The sequence below is a fragment of the Typopeltis vanoorti genome, chromosome 15, assembly GCF_054136105.1.
Source record: "Typopeltis vanoorti isolate ZY-2024b chromosome 15, IOZ_Tvanoo_1.0, whole genome shotgun sequence".
NCBI lineage: Eukaryota > Metazoa > Arthropoda > Arachnida > Uropygi > Thelyphonidae > Typopeltis > Typopeltis vanoorti.
The window spans coordinates 30,310,061-30,331,979 of record NC_143563.1 but is presented as its reverse complement, the minus strand read 5'-3'; the positions used below and the strand labels follow the sequence as shown (position 1 = coordinate 30,331,979).

At 35.9% G+C, this 21,919-nt stretch overlaps 1 protein-coding gene across 3 annotated transcripts in view; it reads right to left on the bottom strand.

Moving 5' to 3' along the window:
* Positions 1-21,919, bottom strand: part of poe (E3 ubiquitin-protein ligase-like protein poe) — an 801,929-nt gene that overhangs the window by 712,011 nt on the left and 67,999 nt on the right. For all 3 annotated transcript variants that reach the window (XM_090405892.1, XM_090405894.1, XM_090405895.1), the window contains exons 5-6: positions 11,857-12,044; positions 4,420-4,505 (exon numbers count right to left, since the gene is read on the bottom strand). In XM_090405892.1, the coding sequence (XP_090262018.1) occupies positions 4,420-4,505; positions 11,857-12,044 (274 nt within the window). The remainder of the gene's footprint in view (positions 1-4,419; positions 4,506-11,856; positions 12,045-21,919) is intronic.

The window sequence follows — 21,919 nt, the reverse complement described above, 5'->3', positions numbered from 1 at the left end:
TTGTATTCTTATTGGTTAAACCAAAATAAAAAATGATGGTCCAACATGACAAAATTTCATGCCGGCTGGGGCATCGCCCAGTTAAACAAGGACCCTGTTGTTTTTGCACCAGGGTGAACAGCAAAAAGTCAACTACTGGAACAAATCTGAAAACACACCACAACTCGACATCATCAGAGTTAAAGATCAGTACTATCAACATAAGAAGCCATAATGGCAAAACAATGGAGCTAGCTGAGGAATTAGATAAGTACCAGATCGACATAATAGGGGTGACTGAAACAAAAAAGACAAAAATTGGTGAGATCTTTCTGAGCAATAAATACAAAATGATATATTCAGGCAATGACAATTAAGGAAAAGAAGGAGTAGCCATAGTATTCAACACAAAATACGAGGCTAACCTTCTTGAATGACAGGCAGTCTCAAATAGAGTGATGTGGGCAAATATGAGAATGGGAAACTGGACAATGAACTTATTTGTGACTATGGTCCCACAGAAGGTTCTACTAAGGTAGAAGTGGAGGAATTTTTTGATTCTTTAACAAAAGCAACTGACACAATGAAAAAGGAAGAGTTGGTCCTTGTTGGGGATCTGAATAGCAGAGTAGGAAATGATTGTCAGACATACAAAAATATTTTGGGAAAATTTGGAGAAAAGAGTAAAGCTAATAATAATGGCAAATATCTGTTGGATTTCTGCTCAGGACATGGACTGGTTATTACTAACGCCATGTTCCAACATAAAAATGTGCACAAATTCACATGGAGAGAAGAGGCAAGGAATAAGAAAAGTCTCATTGACTATGTTATTGTTGATAGTGATGCTTTCTCCCTGGTGCAGGACACCACAGTGTACAGAGGATTTGAAATTGGAAGCAATCACTATTTAGTCTTGAGCAGGATAAAATTGAATTTCATATTGAAAAGAATAACATGTAAGAAAGATTTAAAGCGAATAAAAGTTGAGCAGCTCTCAGATGTGAACTGTAGACTAAAATACGCAAAGATTATTGAAGAAAAAATGAAAAAGTTTGAGAACAGGAACCAAACCTTGGAGAGTCAGTGGCTAGCCTTGAAGAAAACCCTGATTGATTCAGCCGGAGAGGCATGTGGTGAGGTTGTCTGAAAGGATAGAAAAATCAGGACTCCATGGTGGACACAGGAAGTTAACGAGGCAGTGAAGGAAAAGAAGAAATCATATCAAAAGTTCCTGGCAAATAAGTCAGCTTTTGCTCTTAGAGAATACAGAGACAAATGTAAGAAAGTGAAACACTGTGTAAAACTAGCCAAACAAAAGTCATGGGAGGACTTTCATAAGAACATAGAAAATAAATATCAAGAAGGTGGTAAGATATTCTGAAGGTTGTTGAAGAAGCTTAGAAATCGAAGAAAGAGTGCTGTAAAAGGAGTTAGAGATGATAAAGGTGACATGAAAACAGGAGAAAAAGATATTCTTGAAGTATGGAGTAATTATTTCAAACAATTGCTAAATGAAACAAGCAGTGATAGCAGAGTGGTAAAAAACACTTAACAGGCATACAGTCAGGAATACATATCCATACTTGAAGTAGAAAAAGCCATCAAAGGCTTGAAATGTGGAAAGGCAGCAGGAGTAGATGATATTAGACCAGAAATGCTGAAGTATGGTGCATGTAGAAAGTTTATTTTTCACTTGGTTAGAGTATAATAAATTTAGTTTAATCCTTTATCCAAATGTGAGCAAACAAAGTTTGTACCTGAAAGTATCTTCAGGACTGGAGTAAGGTGGTACAACACCAGGCCACTCCTTGCAAAGGTGGAGCAAGCTACCAACACTCCTATCTTAGTATCTCCCATAATGCAAAACACATCTCCTTGCGGATATGTCTAATGTTATGCATTAAGGGAAGGGCCACAACCCAGACTAGTTTCGACCTTTATTGAGGTCTCTTCAGTGGGAGCCAGGCCCAAGTGGAGATACCAGGCAGAAGCATTAGCAGGTCATCTCTACCTATAGGAGTTGTGGCCCTTCCCTTAATGCATAACATTAGACATATCTGCAAGGAGATGTGTTTAGCATTATGGGAGATACTGAGATAGGAGTGTTGGTAGCTTGCTCCACCTTTGCAAGGAGAGCCCTGGTGTTGTACCACCTTACCCCAGTCCTGAAGATACTTTCAGGTGCAAACTTTGTTTGCTCACACTTGGATAAAGGATTAAACTAAATTTATTATACTCTAACCAAGTGAAAAATAAACTTTCAACCTTTTGGCTGGAAAGCAGATACGCTAGCCACTCAGCCAATTAGGCCGGCAAGATGGTAAATTAAATATGGAAATAGATAACAGAATCAACAAAGCTGATATGGTAGGAAGTCAATTGAATAAATTCATATGGAATAAGAGAGAAATTAGTCAGAACACTAAATTAGACAGTGTTCAAACCAGTTTTAACTTATGGATCTGAGAGCTAGGTCAGAAGTAAAACACTTAACCAAAGACTAGAGACCACAGATATGAGAGTCCTGAGAAAGATTATAGGCATGAACAGATGGCATCAGTGGCAATATCATATTAAAAACGAGGATATTAGGAAAGAACTTGACATTGTCAGCATCTGGGAATGCGTTAGCAGAGCTAATCTCAGGTGGTATGGTCACTTAAACAGAATGGGCAAGGAAAGATTAGCAAAACAAGTGTTCTCTGCCAGGTTGGCAGGAAAACGTCCCAAAGGAAGACCAAGATATAGGTGGATTGATACGGTACAATGTGCCTTAGACGATAAAAATATAAGATATCTGATAATGATAATATTGGAGTCTTGACAAGTAATAGACTGATTTGGAGGAAAATTGTAGATAGGAAGTTAGTAATTATGTAAATTTTTCATGAAGTACTATCGTATCCTGTACATCCCTTGAGGGTGCATGTCAGGAATCTGATGATGATGACCTCATATCCATATTAAATTATCCATAATAAAGCATAATGGTATAACTAACATCAAGAGGAAAAAATACATTTAAACTTACTAATATTTCACTGATTTTTCTACCCAGCATCTTCAGAGCACACTGATAATTGTGACAGGTATACAGCACTAAACCGAGTAATTGTAGAAACAAATTGTAACTGACATCTAATGTCCTTATGTGGTGCCCTCTATGGGTCAAATAACTACAAAGTTAATTTAGAGAACTCAAGCTATTAGGTCTTAAAATGATACTTTCCCAGATCTTTGGTAAATTAATGTAACCATACTTGTTGAGGTTGGGAGAGTGCTTCATAGCTTATGCTGATTCTAAGAATAGCCTCTCAGACCTGTAACAACTACTATGTAATACAGATGTTTTTCTCCATCTGTTCCTAGGTGAAGGTGTATCCAGAACATGGTCTACCAATTCTGACTTGCCATATAGATGAGCTCAGATGTAATTTTTTATGTTCTTCAAGCTGTATGTTAACTGATCTACCAGTCTGTCCAAAGTAGACTAACTTGCAGGCACAAGGAACTTTAATAATATAATCTGATGAATCCTAGTTATACCATTAACATATGGGATGGGAATGTTTAAACTATGATCCTGTGTGTTTGTAGGAGGGATGAGGAGGTGCATGTAATATTTTATCTATTTTATGTGGGCTGTAACCATTGGCAATGAAGGTGTTGCAAAAGTCCCTATGCTCGGTTTCAAAGGATGTGTCCTTTGAACAAATAGCCCTGGGTCAGTGAGTAAGAGTTTTGAGGATCCCATACTGTTGGGAAGAGTGGTGGTGTGATTGTTTACGTAAATACCTACCAGTACAAGTGGAAAAACAGCGAAATATTAATGAATAAATTTATTTTTTTTCTCTTGGTGCTAGTTATACCATTAAGCTTTATTATGGATAATGAAGCCTTTCTTTACACATATTAAACTATGTTTGGCCATCATAATGTCCTTGTACATTATATATCATTAAATAATGAGATATGAGAGATTAATGATAAATAAATAATGATAAAATACCAGTACTTAAATAATGATTATACCAGAACTAGATACTAAAGACATATGAACAAGCAAGAACTCTAGGAGAATGAAGATATTATAATATTTCTTCATATAAGAAATATTCAGACATGTTCAAATCCATGGGCTGCCATCGATTTTCAGATGCTACATGCTTTGAGATTTTTGATAGCTACAAGAGGGTCATTTTTAGTATCACTGCTGACTAATTCATAAGATGTTCTTAAAAACTTATGAGTGTATATATTCTGTTAAAAAAAAATCTTATCTGATGAAATATTTTCCATTCCAAATTTATATTCAGTACCTTGAAATACATTAGAATTAACTAAATTAAATTCAGTTAAAAAATACATTTAGTGGTCCTAGTAGTTCTGTTAACCAGTGCACTTAATAACAAATAATAAAATAACTATAAAACTTACTTTAAATAATTTCGAATGCAGTGACTATCGGAATTCACCATATAGCTATCCATAAAACTGAAGATTTTGGAAGCTAAATTGATGTACTGAAAATAAAGATAAACACTTATATAGATATATCATTAATAAAAATTATAGAAACAATCTTAATTTCATTATTTTTAACTGAATACTGAGCTCTTTGTTCTTCTTAAGAACAAAAGATTAAAACAAGAATTTCATGCAAATGAAAGCTATGCAGTTTCACCAGATTAACATAAGCAATTCCCCCCCCCCATCCATCTCCAATTCAAAAGAATACCTTTTGTGTCCAACTTGTAAAGAATACTTTACAAGTTGGACACAAATGTAGAACATCTGAAAGTAGTGTGCATGGGTGGAATCTTCCGATGGGGGGAAGTAACAGTGGTGTCATCAGGATGAGAGAAAGAAGTAGAAGGTATCAGAAGGTACAGCTTCCATTTGAACCATTGGTGGCCTTTAGCGTATGAAGTTGGAGTTCTTAATGTGAGCCACATCCAGTAAGCTAAATTTTTTTTCCCTTCAAATGCTTGGATACACTTTCAGCTGAATGAAGGTTTTGAGCGTGGATGAGGATAATGGGTTGAATGGATAATGAAGGCCCCTCATGCTAGTGAAATTAATCTCTGTGACTTCTTCACAACCAATATTAGAGTCAGATGAGAAGTAACAACAGTCAGACCAAGGAAAGGAAGAGCAGAAATTCCTGAGGTAATCCCAACGGCTCCTTTGTACTACCAGGGAATGCGGGGTTGGAAGAAAGAAAGGAGTCTTGTACAAGATTTTGGTCTGAATTGGCGAGAGGAGACATGACCTCTACAACATATTTGAAAGATATGCCACAGAGGCCATCTCTCATATCCAGAGTATTTGGAGAATGCAGTTATCAGGAATTAAAGTAGGTAGATGTACAATTTGTGTTAGGTCAAAGACCTGCTTCTCATCCATCTTGGTTGGTGGTGTTGGTGGGGGGATTAGTTGGGATTGTGGACACTGAGGTCACCCAGGAAGATGACCTCACTATTCAGATAGCTAGAATGCAGGTGTTCAAGTTTCATAGAAAGGAATGTGAAGAAGTCCAAGTGATTATCAGTGTTTTGAGACTGGTAAATGGGGCAAGGACCTTGAGCCTGCAAAGGTCAAAAGCAGAGGAGTCTAAGTTAGCCATTCTCTAGCAGGCTATGTCAGATTTCACAAAGGCACAGGTGGCAAAAAGAATCGTGAAGTGTGTAGTTTGGGAATTGTAGTGAGCAGTAGCAGATATAGCTGCAATCTGGTTTTGTATCAAGAAAAAAAAGATGTCTGGTCTGGAAAACTGCAAGTGGTTGTGAAAGCCATTTATGTTTGTGTTAATGCCATAAATGTTAGTAAAGTGGAGTTTTTAGTGAAGAGATTCTGGATTGGTTTGTATGTTGTGTTTGGTTATGATGTGACATTTTTGATGGGATTAGTTTATGAGGGAGGCTCATCCACTAAAGCTGGTGCTTCTTCTTCTGGCCAGTTACTATGTATAAATCCCAACTTTGGTTAACCTTAGAATAGTGTACTAATGTTTGGGACGGTACACCTAAGACCTTCATAATAATTCTTAAGAATTTTAGGGGAGGGGTCTTAGAAAAGGGCAATCCAGCTGATTAATGATACATCTCTTACAGACTCTCTTCAGCTACTTTTCCATTGAAGATCAGTTTCTGCATTATCTCTTCTACAGATATTTCCATTGCCACTGTTCAGCAGAACTAGCATCCATTATACCTCCCATTTTTGCCAGATCTATAGGAACTCAAACAACAACTACTCAACATCCTTTAGAGTCAAACTGCATACTCACCAAACCTGCTACTCCCAGTCATCTTGCATTCCATCCAGCTAAATTCTGTGGAACAGCCTCCCTCATGAAACACCTCCAGCAGTTCAAGAAGAAAATCAGCAATATTCTGCCCCACTGTCCACACACAGCATTTATTTGCTAAAGATCCTTCCACCTTTAGTGTGCAGGAATAATATATATATATATATATATATATATATATATATATATATATATATATATATATATATATATATATAGACAGACAGATAGATATAGACATAAACACTCAAGTTACTAGCATAAATTACCTAAATAAATAACAATCCAAATGTTTCAAGAAACTGGAATAAAATATAAGTAATTAGTAGAATAAAAATTTTACTAATTCATCATCATCATCATCATCAAATTCCTGCCATGTACGCTCAAGGGGTGTACAGGATATGACAGTACTACATGAAAAAATTACATCATTACTAACTTCCTATCTACAATTTTCCTCCAAATCAGTCTGTTACTTGTCAAGACTCCAACATTATCAGATCTTATATTTCTATCGTCTAAGGCACTTTGTACCGTATCAATCCACCTATATCTTGGTCTTCCTCTGGGTCGTTTTCCTGCCAACCTGGCAGAGAACACTTGTTTTGCTAATCTTTCCTCTCCCATTCTATTTAAGTGACCATTCCATCTGAGATTAGCTCTGCTAACGCATTCCTGGATGCTGACAATGTCAAGTTCTTTCCTAATATCCTCATTTTTAATATGATATTGCCATTGATGCCATCTGTTCACGCCTCTAATCTTTCTCAGGACTCTCATATCTGCGGTCTCTAGTCTTTGGTCAAGTGTTTTACTTCTGACCCAGCTCTCAGATCCATAAGTTAAAATTGGTTTGAACACAGTCTTGTATACAGCTAATTTAGTGTTCCGACTAATTTCTTTCTTATTCCATATGAATTTATTCAATTGACTTCCCACCATACCAGCTTTGCTGATTCTGTTGTCTATTTCTATATTTAGTTTACCATCTTCAGTAAAAATTGTGCCTAAGTAGCTGAAATGTTTTACTTGTTCCACAGGTTCTCCATTCACAACACAGTTGACATTTTCAATGATTCTGCCTATTTTCATTGTCTTTGTCTTTTTATTGCTGACCTTCATACCATATCTATTACAACAGCTATTCAATTTAGTCAGAGAATCTTGCAGACTTGTAGCGGATTTATTTAGAAGTATAACATCATCCGCATAAAGCAAAGAGCTGACATTAACATCTCCAATTTTGATATCAGGTTTAATACCACATTCCTTCATAATGTGATCCATATAGATAATGAATAACAGAGGGGATAATGTACATCCTTGTCTCACACCAGATTTAACATTAAACCATCTTCCTGTACTTCCTTCAATTCTAACTGCTGACTCACAACTCAAATAAAGACTAAGTATTGCTTGATATAATGCCCCATTGACACCATATAACTGCAGCGTATTGAATAGATTCTCTCTTGGCACCTTGTCATATGCCTTTTCCAAATCGACAAAACTTAAATACAGATCTTTGTTATATTCCCATGCTTTCTCGACTATTTGTCGTAAAGTGAAGATCTGATCCTGACAGCCTCTATTTGGCCTGAATCCAGCTTGTTCTTCACCAAGCTTTTCTTCCACAATTCTTCTCAACCGTTTCTCAAGTATACTTGCATAGATCTTGCCAGGAACACTCAGTAGGGAAATACCTCTGTAATTCTCACATTCAGTTTTATTTCCCTTTTTTTTTATATATGGGTACTATGACAACTCTACTCCAATCATCGGGAATTCGTCCCTCTGTCCAGGCTTTCTGAACTATGCAGTGCAACCACTGTAAGACTCTTATACCACCATACTTCAGCATTTCTGGTCGAATATCATCTACTCCTGCTGCCTTTCCACATTTCAAGCCTTCGATGGCTTTTTCTACTTCAAGTATAGATATGTATTCCTGACTGCATGCCTGGTCAGTGTTTTTTATCACTGTGCTGTCATCACTGCTTGTTTCATTTAGCAGTTTTTCAAAGTAATTACTCCATACTTCAAGGATATCTTTTTCTCCTGTTTTCATTTCACCTTTATCATCTCTAATTCCTTTTACAGCACTCTTTCCTCCATTCCTAAGCTTCTTCAACAACCTCCAGAATATTTTGCCACCTTCTTGATATTTATTTTCTATATTCTTGCCAAAGTCCTCCCATGACTTTTGTTTAGCTAGTTTTACACACTGTTTAGCTTTCTTACATTTGTCTCTGTATTCTGTAAGAGTAAAAGCTGACTTATTTGCCAGGAACTTTTGATATGCTTTCTTCTTTTCCTTCACTGCCTCTTTAACTTCCTGTGTCCACCAGGGAGTTATGATTTTTTTATCTTTGCACACAACCTCACCACATGCCTCTCTGGCAGAATCAATCAACGTTTCCTTCAGAGTTTGCCACTGAATCTCCAAGGTTTGATTCCTGTTCTCAAACTCTTTCATTTTCTTTTCAATAATATTTCTGTATTTTAATCTACAGTTTACATCTGAGAGCTGCTCAACTTTTATTCGCTTTAAAACTTTCTTACATGTTATTCTTTTCAATATGAAATTCAATTTTATCCTGCTCAAGACTAAATAGTGATCACTTCCAATTTCAAATCCTCTGTACACTCTGGTGTCCTGCACCAGGGAGAAAACATCACTATCAACAATAACATAGTCAATGAGACTTTTCTTATTCCTAGCCTCTTCTCTCCATGTGAATTTGTGCACATTTTTATGTTGGAACATGGTGTTAGTAATAACCAGTCCATGTCCTGAGCAGAAATCCAACAGATATTTGCCATTATTATTAGCTTTGCCCTTTTCTCCAAATTTTCTCAAAATATTTTTGTATGTCTCACAATCATTTCCTACTCTACTATTTAGATCCCCAACAAAGACCAACTTTTCCTTTTTCATTGTGTCAGTTGCTTTTTCTAAAGCCTCAAAAAATTCCTCCACTTCTACCTTAGTAGAACCTTCTGTGGGACCATAGGCACAAATAAGTCTCATTGTCCAGTTCCCCATTCTCATATTTGCCCACATTACTCTACTTGAGACTGACTGCCATTCAAGAAGATTAGCCTCGTATTTTGTGTTGAATACTATGGCTACTCCTTCTTTTCCTTGATTGTTATTGCCTGAATATAACATTTTGTATTTATTGCTCAGAAAGATCTCACCAGTTTTGGTCTTTTTTGTTTCAGTCACCCCTATTATGTCGATCTGGTACTTATCTAATTCCTCAGCTAGCTCCATTTCTTTGCCATTCAAGCTTCTTACATTGATAGTACCGATCTTTAACTCTGGTGATGTTGAGTTGGGGTTTGTTTTCAGATTTGTTCCAGTAGCTGACTTTTCGCTGTTCGCCCTGGTTCCCTGGCGAAAACAACGGGGGCCTTGTTTAACCGGGCGACGCCCCAGCCGGCATGAAATTTTGTCATGTTGTACCATCATTGTTTATTTTGGTTTAACCAATAAGAATACAATTTGGTCGGCTAAATCCCAAATTTCCAGCCCATCCTCGTTCGTTCAGTATCAAAGTAGATACCCAACAGGGTGCACCACGAGAAGGTGAGGATTGGACATTAGGTCAGAAGCCCTGGTCGGTTCTCCGCATTCCTTTAAAGGCTATGTGGAGGTCTCCTCTCAGTTATACAGCTTTGACCCTTAAGCACCCCCTTTTACTATTTACTAATTTTATAATTTTACTAATTTCTTACCCTTTTTTATATGAAAACTTTATTTCAATTGTAAAATAAAATAAGGAAACTGCTCTCTAATCATCTGGTAAAATGTTTACAATACATATATTACCAACTTCCAAACTATGATTTAGCAAGATTCTTAAAAAGGTGGAACTACATTTGTCAGACATCAGAATTTCTCTAAGTTATGTAATATGGTTAAATTTTCAGTAGTAAAGATGAATACAGTACTCAACTTCCTGACATTTTTTATGTACTCAAAGTGTTTGAGCTTAGATAAGTTTGAATAATAAAATAAATTTAAATTTTTCTAAAATGACTTAAAGGAATGCTATAATTTTCCTCCTCCTCATTTTAATCATACTTAGTGGAAAACACCTTAAATCTAAATACCATATGTGTTTGTGCATACGGCAGGCTATTATGATATAAAAATCTCCATTCCTTTATATGCAGTGAAGCATACTTTTCCTTACTAAAAGTTATATATAATTTAAAATAATGAAACCAAGGATCAATCAAACTTTTGCTAAAAAAAAATATTTTTTTTTGTTTTCTAATAGGGTACCTAAAAATTAGATATCTATGTATTGAAAAATAAGTAATTTATTTTATTTTATTTTTTATGCATCTCATCCATGAAAGGTTGTAAAAACCTATCATACATAGTATGTGAATAGTTTAAGGATTAGGTAATCTGTAAACTTTGCTTTAGAAGCCAACACGGGACTTTTTTTTTAAGTTACCTCAAGCATACATTAAGTAGGATGTGATCTTAGGCTGCACAATGAAAATCATCTACCACTTATAGACATTTACAAACATCCATGCTGCTGGGTGTCAAACTAGAGCCTGATGGTAAGATGGAAACAATATCCATTTGGCTAACCAGGTCAGTGAAAATATGTTAGTTTCAGAAATAATTTAGTGGTTAACAACAAATTGTTTTACATGACCAATATCATTTTCCAAACATCTTTATTGTTTTTGATCAACTCCAACAATAACTTGGAATATAAAATGTATATAATTCACAGTGTGACCCTTGTACTCCACAAGTGGAGTCCATTTTGCTGATTCAATCCTTTTACACAAATGTACCTTTTTTTTTGTGTGTGTGGCATCCACAAACCTACAATACATTCATATTATTGTGGGTAAGCTAAGGATTTTTTTTTCTATTTTTATTAATTTTATATATGTATATAAGTTTTGTATTTTTTTACAGTCTGGAAGTCCAGCCCTAGACCAAACAGAACGTTTTCAATGCTACTTGAGGTCCCTAATAAGTGGCCTTACACTGAGTGATGAAATTCATCTCCCAGTGTCCCAAAATCACAAACATTCATGCTTGATGCTAGATTCAACTCCCTCAGCCTATTGGTTGGAGAGTGAATACACTAACCACTCAGCCAATCAGGTCAGCAACTTACTGAATCTTTGGTTGTTGTAACAGGCATTTCCACCTGACATTCTCAAACTACTTGATTTTGTGTACATTTAGGCTGTTTTGTCTGAAAAAAAAAAAACCATACAAGCTGATCAAAGATATTGACATGGAGAGTCCTAATTATCCAGCATTAACCAATTTCTACTTTGATCATCTAGTTAAAATTTAAATGCTATGAAGTTATATCTAGTAACTACAAGTTACTAGATATAACTGCATAGTAACTAGTAACTAGGTAAGATATCTCTTTTCTTTCTTTAAACATAAAACATAGCACAAAAGAAGGTTAATATGACAAAATCCTAATCTGTGTGTTTAAAAAAGACTGTCAAGGCCAATGATTGCCAATATACATTATTCATTTAAATAAATCAAATCTACTTACACCATGAGGTTCTCCTTTATCTGGAACTAGAGATGAACTGTCACTCTGTTGTTGCTGTGGTTTGCCATTTCCAGTAGTCATTTCAGAATTATTAGCCACAGATGAAGGTGGTGGTATACACGTACCTGGTTCTTGGGGTGCAAGGGTTTCTTCAAACCAGTGTCCCAAAATAGGCTCACTATCATCATCTAAAACGAATTTTAAAAATTAAATAATTTGTTATCCAAAAGGCAGCATTAATTAAAGGATATCAGCAATACATGGAAATCTCAAGCATGAAAGGTCAATAGATTGTGTAATTTCATTTGAAAAACTGGAGGGTTTTTTTATTATTATTATTTTTGATATGCTTCTAAATAAGTCTCTTTTTCTCATTATAGATTATCTATATATCCATACAGATGTTCTACAGAATTTTGTTTGTATAAATTAGTGTGACCTTAAATATTCCATTTCAAATGACCAATTTCCATTATTAGTGCATTTATATTGCGTAGAAAAGCAAAATTAATTTGTTGTTTATATATAGTAGTCGTGCATAGTTAATATATTGTGCTTACAAGTAGTGCTAAATTTTAACGAAGTGAATGTAGTAGATTCGCTTCTTAGTCAGACCTAAAATTAGTATTATAGCTTAATATTTGTGTATGTTTAAAATATATAAGTTGAAAAGATTTACTTAGTTGACTAAAAAGTGAGAAAAAGTTCAATGAGTTGAGGTCTTTCAGAAAGAAAGATGTTTTGAAAGTCATTTGGCTGTTATGATCATCATCATTAAATTCCTGCCATATACCCTCAAGGGGTGTACAGGATATGATAGTACTACATGAAAAATTTACATCATTACTAACTATCTATCTACTATTTTGCTCCAAATCAGTCTGTTACTTGTCAAGACTCCAACATTATCAGATCTTATATTTCTATAGTAAGGCACTTTGTACCATATCAATCCACCTATATCTTGGTCTCCCTCTGGGTCGCCCATTCTGTTTAAGTGACCATACCACCTGAGATTAGCTCTGCTAACGCATTCCTGGATGCTGACAACGTCAAGTTCTTTCCTAATATACTCATTTTTAATATGATATTGCCACTGATGCCATCTGTTCATGCCTATAATCTTTCTCAGGACTCTCATATCTGTGGTCTCTAGTCTTTGGTTAAGTGTTTTACTTCTGACCTAGCTCTCAGATCCATAAGTTAAAACTGGTTTGAACACTGTCTAATTTAGTGTTCTGACTAATTTCTCTCTTATTCCATATGAATTTATTCAAATGACTTCCTACCATATCAGCTTTGTTGATTCTGTTATCTATTTCCATATTTAATTTACCATCTTGCCGGCCTAATTGGCTGAGTGGCTAGCGTATCTGTTCTCCAGCCAAAAGGTTGAAAGTTTATTTTTCACTTGGTTAGAGTATAATAAATTTAGTTTAATCCTTTATCCAAGTGTGAGCAAACAAAGTTTGCACCTGAAAGTATCTTCAGGACTGGGGTAAGGTGGTACAACACCAGGGCACTCCTTGCAAAGGTGGAGCAAGCTACCAACACTCCTATCTCAGTATCTCCCATAATGCTAAACACATCTCCTTGCAGATATGTCTACTGTTATGCATTAAGGGAAGGGCCACAACTCCTATAGGTAGAGATGACCTGCTAATGCTTCTGCCTGGTATCTCCACTTGGGCCTGGCTCCCACTGAAGAGACCTCAATAAAGGTCGAAACTACTCTGAGTTGTGGCCCTTCCCTTAATGCATAACATTAGACATATCCGCAAGGAGATGTGTTTTGCATTATGGGAGATCCGCAAGGAGATGTGTTTTGCATTATGGGAGATCCGCAAGGAGATGTGTTTTGCATTATGGGAGATACTAAGATAGGAGTGTTGGTAGCTTGCTCCACCTTTGCAAGGAGTGCCCAGGTGTTGTACCACCTTACGCCAGTCCTGAAGATACTTTCAGGTACAAACTTTGTTTGCTCACACTTGGATAAAGGATTAAACTAAATTTATTATAAGCCAAAAGGTTGCGGGTTCGAATTCCGCTGTAGGCATGGATGTTTGTGATTGTCTGTGAAAATACCAGTGGTGGTGGTCAGTGGTAGATGGCATTGCTGTGGATGATGGAAGTGGTTGTAGTTGGTGAGTTGTAGAGTAGGAGCCCACCCTCGATGAGTCTTTGGACTCCCTGGAGGTGTCATGAAATAATAATAATAATAATATAATAATAATCTTCACTAAAAATCGTGCCTAAGTAGCTGAAATGTTTTACTTGTTCCACAGGCTCTCCGTTCACAACGCAGTTGACATTTTCAACGATTCTGCCAATTTTCATTGTCTTTGTCTTTTTATTGCTGAGCTTCATACCATATCTATTACATAGTTATTCAATTTAGTCAGGGAATCTTGAAGACTTGCAGATTTATTTAGCAGTATAACATCGTCTGCATAAAGCAAAGAGCTGACATTAACATCTCCAATTTTGATATCATGTTTAATACCACTTTCATTCATAATGTGATCCATATACAGGGTGTTCGGGATAAATTTGACAGTTTCGTAAGGAAAAAGAAAATCTTCTTTGTATCTATTAAATTTAATGAATTGACAAAAAAACATTACAGGCAGAGTTAATTACAATACTATCAACAAGATTTACTCAAAATAACCACCATTAGCATCGATCACAGCTTCAATTCTGCTTCGGAACCTCGAACAAGCTGATGCTACAGTCTCCCTGGGAAGGGCCGCAAAAACTGTTTTAATTTTATCCATTAACTGGGCTTTTGTATTACTGGAAGTGCGATTGGTGTCTTTTTCAACTGCGCCCCATACAAAATAATCCATGGGGTTAAGGTCTGGGGAGTTTGGAGGCCAAACATTTGGACTGGTGAAGTCGTAGAAATTTTCAGACAACCATTTTTGACTTTTCCCAGAGGTGTGGCAAGGGGCCGAATCCTGCTGCCATACATACGGCCTACCATTGGCTACCCTTGTTATCCAGGGCTTGACTACAGTTAGCAACTCCACGAACAAAGCCCGAATTCCAATGCCAGGGTTCTTCAACACCTGTTCCTGCAGATTTGCGAGGAATTCTGCTGTACGAACGCAATCAGATCGTCTGCTAGGGATCTTTCTTCTTGCTACATCCTCGTAGTCACCATTGCAAGTCTCTAGTTCATGCCTGATTGTTTTTACTGTATTCAGGGAGCATTGGGCAGCAGTCGTAATATCCTTATTTTGATGGCGGGCACGAATCATCATGATACAAGTTATTCTCTTCCATGATTCAGGTGGGTTCCAGCTATCCATCCTTTCTGACATCTTGTATATGAATGAAGAAGGGTCCAAACTTTTAAATGAAGAGAAGTGTGTTTTAATACATGTAACTTACGGAAAAATATAATTAATTATAAATATGTCAAATTTATCCCGAACACCCTGTAGATAATGAATAACAGAGGAGATAATGCACATCCTTGTCTGACACCAGATTTAACATTAAACCATCTTCCTGTACTTCCTTCAATTCTAACTGCTGACTTACAACTCAAATAAAGATGAAGTATTGCTTGATATAATGCCCCATTGACACCATATAACTGTAGCGTATTGAATAGCTTCTCTCTTGGCACCTTGTCATATGCCTTTTCCAGATCGACAAATCTTAAATACAGATCTTTGTTATATTCCCATGATTTCTCGACTATTTGTCGTAAAGTTAATTAAGTCTTGCATAAATCTTACCAGGACCACTCAGTAGGGAAATACCTCTGTAATTCTCACATTCAGTTTTATTTCCCTTTTTTATATATGGGTACTATGAGAGTTCTACTCCAATCATCAGGAATTCATCCCTCTGTCCAGGCTTTCTGAACTATGCAGTGCAGCCACTGTAAGACTTTTATACCACTATACTTCAGCATTTCTGGCTAACTGAGAGGAGACCTCCACATAGCCTTTAAAGGAATGCGGAGAACCGACCAGGGCTTCTGACCTAATGTCCAATCCTCACCTTCTCGTTGTGCATCCTCTTGGGTATCTACCTGGATACTGAACGAATGAGGATGGGCTGGCAATTTGGGATTTAGCTGACCAAATTGTATTCCTATTGGCTGTTATGTTAACTGGAATAACAGTTGATGAAGACAGCAACAGGAACTTTTTGGAACATGATAAATGAAGTTTCTCATATAGGAAGAGAAATATTTATCGGACATTAAAGGTTCAATTGGTGCAGGATACATCGAGTTGATTTTTAAGTGTTCAATCATTTTTCCTTGGGAATCCTACATACAGGAAGAGGAAAACAATTGTGAATCTTAAAGATAAAAGTAAAAATAAGAAACGTTTTTGTGGGATTTTTCTAGAAGGCACTGAAGGAGGAACACTAAACAGTGTTCGAATTTGAGGACTTTATTGCAAAGTGTAAACTTTTCATATATCTGAGATTAGGAAATCTACAGTTATTTCCAACATAAAGTGGTTTTCTGGAAAAGGATTGTTTCTGCCAAAGGAATAAAGAAACTGTTTCCTTCAAGAGAGATCCAGATGCAAATAAGAGACACACCTTTCACCTTTCAATACCTTGTTGAAAGGTAACAAGAGAGCTGGTTGACAAGAAAAAAAAAAACATGGGCACTAAATTATATTTCTTGAGGATATTTGAAATTGGTTCAGAAATTCCACACAACATAAGGTACTGCAATTCTCCATACATATTCAGGTTTCTTAGGAATGTCAAAAATATGCTGCATCTTCTGTAGGAAGAAGCTATTCGTTTGCATAATACACTGGATGTCAAGTTCTAGTTTAAAATCATAAACCTGTCAATGATGTAGTAGACAAGTCTTAAACCAGAGGATTCTGTGGTCAGTGTCAGCTCCATGCTATGCTAAATCACACTTAATTGTTAGAGAGTTAAAATTTCCAGGGCTTGTTGTTATATCCATATTTTGTTAATTACTGACAAAAAAAAAAAAAGTAAAGCACTTTAATAAATTAATTACTAGTTTTGTACACCATTATGTATTTCAGATTGGTACAGAATACAAATATAATAATAATAAAGTGGTATTTCACAAAGAGATTTCTAAATTAGTGACTGTCATTTTTTTTTTTAATTCATTCACATCAAGATAGCTGCTGAACATAAAAACAAGACATCAGACATGTGGTTCACTGTTACAAGATATGGCACACTTTAACCATAACCTAATTAGACTGGTTTTTACTACATTGGGTCAAAGATCTTATCTCACTTAACTCCTTAAATTTACATACATAATTATTGAATTCTAAGTTCAGCATTTTAAAAGTGAGTTGCCAATTAACTTGACGTTTTTCATTGGTGGTGTGAAAATGTATCTGTTTATTCTCCACATTTCTGATATGTTCTTTTTGATAGATTTCTCCAGAACTTCTTGTTTGTCCAACACAACAACCACCACTAAAAGGTTTCGTATACTCCTGGAATCTTCATAGGAGAATTAGGTTGTTTTGGTGATCTTAACATGGATAAAAAAAATTCACTAATCTCTTGAATAGTAAATTTAACCAACAATGTTGCCAGCAGACAAAATCATAATTAATCTTTTATCACATGTCCTCTCCCAAACTGAGGAGAGTATATTAGCCAAAGGATTCAACTTTGCAATATTTCCGAATACATTCCAAAAGCAGATATTATGGCAAATATCGAAAAAAAACCTATGCCTAATTCCAAGAGATTTAGCTGATATCTGCCATAAGACTGGTGGTAATTCTAATTCATTCAAAACCTCTAACTAAAAATATCATCAATGCTGAATACAATGCATTGAACGACCTTAGAAAAATGAAAACATCCTAATATTAAAAGCCGACAAAGGAAATTCAACTGTAATTTTGGATTCAAATGAGTTGTATACAAACAACATGAATGAGCTACTTAATGATGTCAACACATCTACAGACAATTAGATAATGACCAACTCAGACTATTAATAATAATACTGATTTAATAAGAAATCTCTGTAACAGGCCCAAAGAAGTTAAAGAAAAACTCACTTTAAAACATCCAGTTATTCCACATATATATGGTGTGCCTAAAATTGACAAGGTAGACTTTCTGCTTAGATCTGTAGTGGATTCCAGGTGTTCTCCAACATATTATCTTTGTACCACTCTACTAGCTCAACATGTAGGAAAAACATCATCATATATACAAAAAACTCCAAGGATTTCATGAACAATATAAAAGACATTCAACTTAGTTGCACAGACATCCTGGCTACTTTGGATATAAAAAGCTTCTTCACTAATGTTCCAAAGGAAGAGACAATCTTAATCTTGGAAGACATCTTCTCACTTGATACCATTAAACTTTTCAAACACTGTCTAGAGAATACTTTCTGCAAATTTCAGGATTATTTTGAATAGTGTGAAGGTTTGGCCATGGGTACAGCAATTTCTCCACACTTAGCTAATTTATACATGGAAAGGTTTGAACAAACAGCTACTGAGAAATACCATACAAAACCAAGATTATAAGTAAGATATGTAGATGATGTTTCCATCATTTGGCCAAGCCCAGAAGAAACCCTCCAATTCAGTTAAGATCAACTGAAAAACAGTAGAAAAAGACATCTATTCCTCTCTAGATGTTCTCATCTAAGATGAAAATCATAGCAATCTTACTTTTGAAGGTTACAGAAAGAGGTTCAATACAGGCTGGTATCTAAATGCTAGTTCCCGACACCACCCAAGCACAAAAAAGAGACATCTTTAAAACTCTCAAAGAAAGGACTATTACTATATCCAGTGATGATTAAAAATTAAAAATAATAATAATAAATGAAAAATAAAAACCCTTATGTTAAAGACATTTTCCTGAAAAAAAAAAAAATGGTTACAACATAAAAACTATCAGCAGTGTTTTGAATGAACCATCTCATGCTCCAAGACAACAACAAGCTGACTACAAAGGTGCAGTTTCCTTACCTTACATCAAAAATGTTACAGAGTAAAAACCTACACAATATAAATTAAGGATTGCCTTCCGACCACTACAGAAAGTATTCACAACGTTAAGATCACCAAAACAACCTCATCCTCCTATGAAAAGACCAGAAGTATACAATCATCATCATCATCATCAAATTCCTGCCATGTACCCTCAAGGGGTGTACAGGATATGACAGTACTACACGAAAAAATTACATCATTACTAACTTCCTATCTACAATTTTCCTCCAAATCAGTCTGTTACTTGTCAAGACTCCAACATTATCAGATCTTATATTTCTATCGTCTAAGGCATTTTGTACCGTATCAATCCACCTATATCTTGGTCTTCCTCTGGGTCGTTTTCCTGCCAACCTGGCAGAGAACACTTGTTTTGCTAATCTTTCCTCTCCCATTCTATTTAAGTGACCATACCATCTGAGATTAGCTCTGCTAACGCATTCCTGGATGCTGACAATGTCAAGTTCTTTCCTAATATCCTCATTTTTAATATGATATTGCCATTGATGCCATCTGTTCACGCCTCTAATCTTTCTCAGGCCTCTCATATCTGCGGTCTCTAGTCTTTGGTCAAGTGTTTTACTTCTGACCCAGCTCTCAGATCCACAAGTTAAAATTGGTTTGAACACAGTCTTGTATACAGCTAATTTAGTGTTCCGACTAATTTCTTTCTTATTCCATATGAATTTATTCAATTGACTTCCCACCATACCAGCTTTGCTGATTCTGTTGTCTATTTCTATATTTAGTTTACCATCTTCAGTAAAAATTGTGCCTAAGTAGCTGAAATGTTTTACTTGTTCCACAGGTTCTCCATTCACAACACAGTTGACATTTTCAATGATTCTGCCTATTTTCATTGTCTTTGTCTTTTTATTGCTGACCTTCATACCATATCTATTACAACAGCTATTCAATTTAGTCAGAGAATCTTGCAGACTTGTAGCGGATTTATTTAGAAGTATAACATCATCCGCATAAAGCAAAGAGCTGACATTAACATCTCCAATTTTGATATCAGGTTTAATACCACATTCCTTCATAATGTGATCCATATAGATAATGAATAACAGAGGGGATAATGTACATCCTTGTCTCACACCAGATTTAACATTAAACCATCTTCCTGTACTTCCTTCAATTCTAATTGCTGACTCACAACTCAAATAAAGACTAAGTATTGCTTGATATAATGCTGCATTGACACCATATAACTTTAGCGTATTGAATAGCTTCTCTCTTGGCACCTTGTCATATGCCTTTTCCAAATCGACAAAACTTAAATACAGATCTTTGTTATATTCCCATGCTTTCTCGACTATTTGTCGTAAAGTGAAGATCTGATCCTGACAGCCTCTATTTGGCCTGAATCCAGCTTGTTCTTCACCAAGCTTTTCTTCCACAATTCTTCTCAACCGTTTCTCAAGTATACTTGCATAGATCTTGCCAGGAACACTCAGTAGGGAAATACCTCTGTAATTCTCACATTCAGTTTTATTTCCCTTTTTATATATGGGTACTATGAGAGCTCTACTCCAATCATCGGGAATTCGTCCCTCTGTCCAGGCTTTCTGAAATATGCAGTGCAGCCACTGTAAGACTCTTATACCACCATACTTCAGCATTTCTGGTCGAATATCATCTACTCCTGCTGCTTTTCCACATTTCAAGCCTTTGATGGCTTTTTCGACTTCAAGTATGGATATGTATTCCTGACTGCATGCCTGGTCAGTGTTTTTTTATCACTGTGCTGTCATCACTGCTTGTTTCATTTAGCAGTTTTTCAAAGTAATTACTCCATACTTCAAGGATATCTTTTTCTCCTGTTTTCATTTCACCTTTATCATCTCTAATTCCTTTTACAGCACTCTTTCCTCCATTCCTAAGCTTCTTCAACAACCTCCAGAATATTTTGCCACCTTCTTGATATTTATTTTCTATATTCTTGCCAAAGTCCTCCCATGACTTTTGTTTAGCTAGTTTTACACACTGTTTAGCTTTCTTACATTTGTCTCTGTATTCTGTAAGAGTAAAAGCTGACTTATTTGCCAGGAACTTTTGATATGCTTTCTTCTTTTCCTTCACTGCCTCTTTAACTTCCTGTGTCCACCAGGGAGTTCTGATTTTTTTTATCTTTGCACACAACCTCACCACATGCCTCTCTGGCAGAATCAATCAATGTTTCCTTCAGAGTTTGCCACTGAATCTCCAAGGTTTGATTCCTGTTCTCAAACTCTTTCATTTTCTTTTCAATAATATTTCTGTATTTTAGTCTACAGTTCACATCTGAGAGCTGCTCAACTTTTATTCGCTTTAAAACGTTCTTACATGTTATTCTTTTCAATATGAAATTCAATTTTATCCTGCTCAAGACTAAATAGTGATCACTTCCAATTTCAAATCCTCTGTACACTCTGGTGTCCTGCACCAGGGAGAAAACATCACTATCAACAATAACATAGTCAATGAGACTTTTCTTATTCCTAGCCTCTTCTCTCCATGTGAATTTGTGCACATTTTTATGTTGGAACATGGTGTTAGTAATAACCAGTCCATGTCCTGAGCAGAAATCCAACAGATATTTGCCATTATTATTAGCTTTGCTCTTTTCTCCAAATTTTCCCAAAATATTTTTGTATGTCTCACAATCATTTCCTACTCTACTATTTAGATCCCCAACAAGGACCAACTTTTCCTTTTTCATTGTGTCAGTTGCTTTTTCTAAAGCCTCAAAAAATTCCTCCACTTCTACCTTAGTAGAACCTTCTGTGGGACCATAGGCACAAATAAGTCTCAGTGTCCAGTTCCCCATTCTCATATTTGCCCACATTACTCTACTTGAGACTGACTGCCATTCAAGAAGATTAGCCTCGTATTTTGTGTTGAATACTATGGCTACTCCTTCTTTTCTTTGATTGTTAATGCCTGAATATAACATTTTGTATTTATTGCTCAGAAAGATCTCACCAGTTTTGGTCTTTTTTGTTTCAGTCACCCCTATTATGTCGATCTGGTACTTATCTAATTCCTCAGCTAGCTCCATTTCTTTGCCATTC